The 2,927-nt window shown below is 30.1% G+C and overlaps 1 protein-coding gene across 1 annotated transcript; it reads right to left on the reverse strand.

Moving 5' to 3' along the window:
- Positions 1-271: 271 nt before the first annotated feature.
- Positions 272-1,878, reverse strand: LOC130943733 (bidirectional sugar transporter SWEET3b-like). The gene is made up of 5 exons (XM_057871736.1): positions 1,656-1,878; positions 1,341-1,563; positions 1,077-1,238; positions 851-970; positions 272-698 (listed from the first exon to the last, which is right to left on the reverse strand). The coding sequence occupies exons 1-5, from the start codon at positions 1,727-1,729 to the stop codon at positions 489-491; spliced, it is 789 nt and encodes a 262-aa protein (XP_057727719.1). The 5' UTR covers positions 1,730-1,878; the 3' UTR covers positions 272-488.
- Between the last annotated feature and the right edge of the window lie 1,049 nt (positions 1,879-2,927).

Below are 2,927 nucleotides of genomic sequence, written 5' to 3' on the forward strand. Positions count from 1 at the left end.
CATTATTATTATTATTAGTACTATTGCAACAATATTATATTTATTACAACTATATTAAATATGTACTAAAATATATATTAAAATAAATTAAATTATATATTTATTTATATACATGGTGATTGGTTTCGGCATACAAATAATATTTTTGTATTTATTATATACAATGTTATGTTAAAATTTTTATATTAGATGTGGATATGCTTTCTCCATTATTTTTTATTTTATAGCATTAGTGCTTCATAACTAGACATTAATACGTAAAGCAAGACAATTGTAAACAAGAAAGAACTAAGTGTTAACTGATCTTTATGTGATGAATACATCCATGGCTAACACCATTTTTACCCCTAATAACAATAATACAAAAAAGAAGGAAGGAAAAAAAAAGAAAGAAAGAAAGAAGAAAAGAACATTAAAAAGGCAGAATCTAAGTAGAAACTTTTCTGAAAACCCGTCATCACCCTACCATGTTTTCAACATTTGTTTTTTCACAAGTTGTCTCCATTGTTCTTTTGATTTGTCACATTGATTTCCACTTCATTCATTTCCAAGCTTCCCTTTTCCAAATCCACTTTCTCAAAGTTACCATTTTCTTCCATTCCCTCCTTGTTTGGTACCTCCAAAACCCTCCTTTTCCGGTATTTGCAGTGGAGAACTAATTGGAGTATGGCCAATGGCACTCCAACCACACTTGGTCCCTATATACATCACCATGACATAAAATCGCAACCATTAGTATATTCTTATTCTCATAACAATGCACTGCGCGCTATGCAGAACACCGCGCAGTGCAGTGCCTATTGATACACTAGTATTAACAATTTCTTTTCGGATAATTATATATACATACCGCAACAAATATATCGCGAATCATGAATCCATAAGTCATCCATAGTGAACCAGCCAAGAAAGAGCACAAAGATAATGGTAGAGGCATAAACTCCACACTCTTGGTTTTTATGACTTGTTTCTGCAATAATGATCAAAGTTAAGATAAACATATAAATAAACAGAGTTGTTACTCTGTTTCCTCTGTTTTTGTTCTGCTGTTAAGGTAATTAATAAGAATCACTTACCATGGCAACAAGAGGAGAAGCATACATGGCAACAGAAACACCTAAACCTATGCTTCCAATAAGCAACTTTCTTTGATGAGTGTCATGAAATGCAAAAGCTGAAACTGCAGCAGCTATGCAGAACAGTATAAGAACTGGTATTGTCACCATTGCCACCTTCACCTGAACAAAAAGAAACAAAAAAAATGTAAACTTTTTTGTACCCATTTCATGAATTTCTTCCATGCATGAAGAATGAAGAGTGTTTGCATGGATGAAACTGACCTTTCCCTTAGAAGAAGCAAACCAGAAATAGATGACAACATAGGAGAACTCAAGAACAATCCCAACTCCATTAACAGTAACAAGAGGGAAATTTTCCCACTTGTAACTCACAATTGGCAATCCATACCATGTGAACAAGAGACAATTCAAGAGTCCTATGATGTAGGGAATGCATGAGAAATCCTCAGTGCTTTTCTTCCTTATCACCCTCTTGAAGGTTACACTGCAAGCAATTAAGCAGAAGAAAAAACATTAACATGATATTGTTAATGGAGTATAGAACAATAATTTGGTGTTTATGTAACATTAACATACGTTGGTGCAGCATAAAGTGCTACAGAAGCAGCATTTCCAACAACAGCAACAATCATACGAAGAGTTTCTGACATGTTTTTGTTTAATTTCTTCTTGATTGTTTGTGTGAGATCAGAGAGATAACAAAGAAATGAAATGAATGAAGCTTTGTTATACAAAATAGAAGTAAAGATTTTTGTTACACTGCTTAGAACTTCATTCAAGATGCTCTATTTATAAGGGTCCTTAGGGAGGGTTGTATGTGTGCTGTGTAACGCGTTACAACTTTATGTAATAAAATTGTAATTAACTAATTTCATTTTTTCTTTATAGGATTTCAAAAATGTTATTTTCACGTAAAAATCAACCACTATGTATTCGAACATATGTTTTATATTAATAATTAATTTTGGTGGCTAATTTTAATATATAATTAATATAGTTGATATTAATTATATATATTTTTTTACAAAACTAATGGTTATATTGTATATTTATTATTAACTTTAAGTTTAACTATCAGAGGTTGAATAATAATAAAAATGGGAAAAAATAATTTAATGATAATATAAAACATTTTATATATACATCAGCACTTAAATATGTGAAAACATAATATTGAATAAAGAAGAAGAAGTGCTGTCTACGTCTTTATTAAACATGTGGATGCAAAGTTTTGTTCAAATTGAGAAGCTTTTTCCCCTCAACTTGCTAAATGAAACAGTCTAGTTCCAAATCCTCTCTATAGCCACCTCTTTATTTTTTTTTTCTTTTTTCTTTTTATATATCATATTTATTTATTTATATTTTCTTGCATCTCCAGTATTAGAGGCTTATGGTATGGTACAAGCAAAGTTAATTATATACACAAACACACAATATTATTTGCCATAAACTGATGTGATTGACAATTTTCTTGCGTGTCACTAGCAAATTAAATTTCATGTTATCTGGAATATTTAGGCTTAATCTAAATAACTAACTCAATTCCTTTTATATATATAAATAATGCAATTTAATTAATTTATGGAGTGGCTTTGCTTTTTTCTGTTGGTGAAGCATTATAGATGCTAATAATGCGCTCTAAAACATTACTAAAATGATCTGCTGTTAATGACGTGGCTCCCATTTTCTAGAGATATGGGGAATTATTTGATATGCTACCCGCAGATTAAGTAGTTTATTGATTTATTAATTCTTGTTTTAAACATCCCAATCTTCAAAAAATAAATAAACTATATTTCAGAAAGGAGAAATCAATAAAATAAATTGTAATAATAAGTAAAAAAGAAA

This window comes from Arachis stenosperma, chromosome 8 (genome assembly GCF_014773155.1).
Source record: "Arachis stenosperma cultivar V10309 chromosome 8, arast.V10309.gnm1.PFL2, whole genome shotgun sequence".
In the NCBI taxonomy this organism is placed as follows: Eukaryota; Viridiplantae; Streptophyta; class Magnoliopsida; order Fabales; family Fabaceae; genus Arachis; species Arachis stenosperma.

Coding starts and splice junctions, on each gene's coding strand:
- LOC130943733 (XM_057871736.1), bottom strand. CDS start 1,729: ATGTCAGAAACTCTTCGTATGATTGTTGCTGTTGTTGGAAATGCTGCT. Junction 971..1,076: donor CTTCTCCTCTTGTTGCCATG/GTAAGTGATTCT, acceptor TCATTATTGCAG/AAACAAGTCATAAAAACCAA. Junction 699..850: donor TTCGCGATATATTTGTTGCG/GTATGTATATAT, acceptor TGATGTATATAG/GGACCAAGTGTGGTTGGAGT.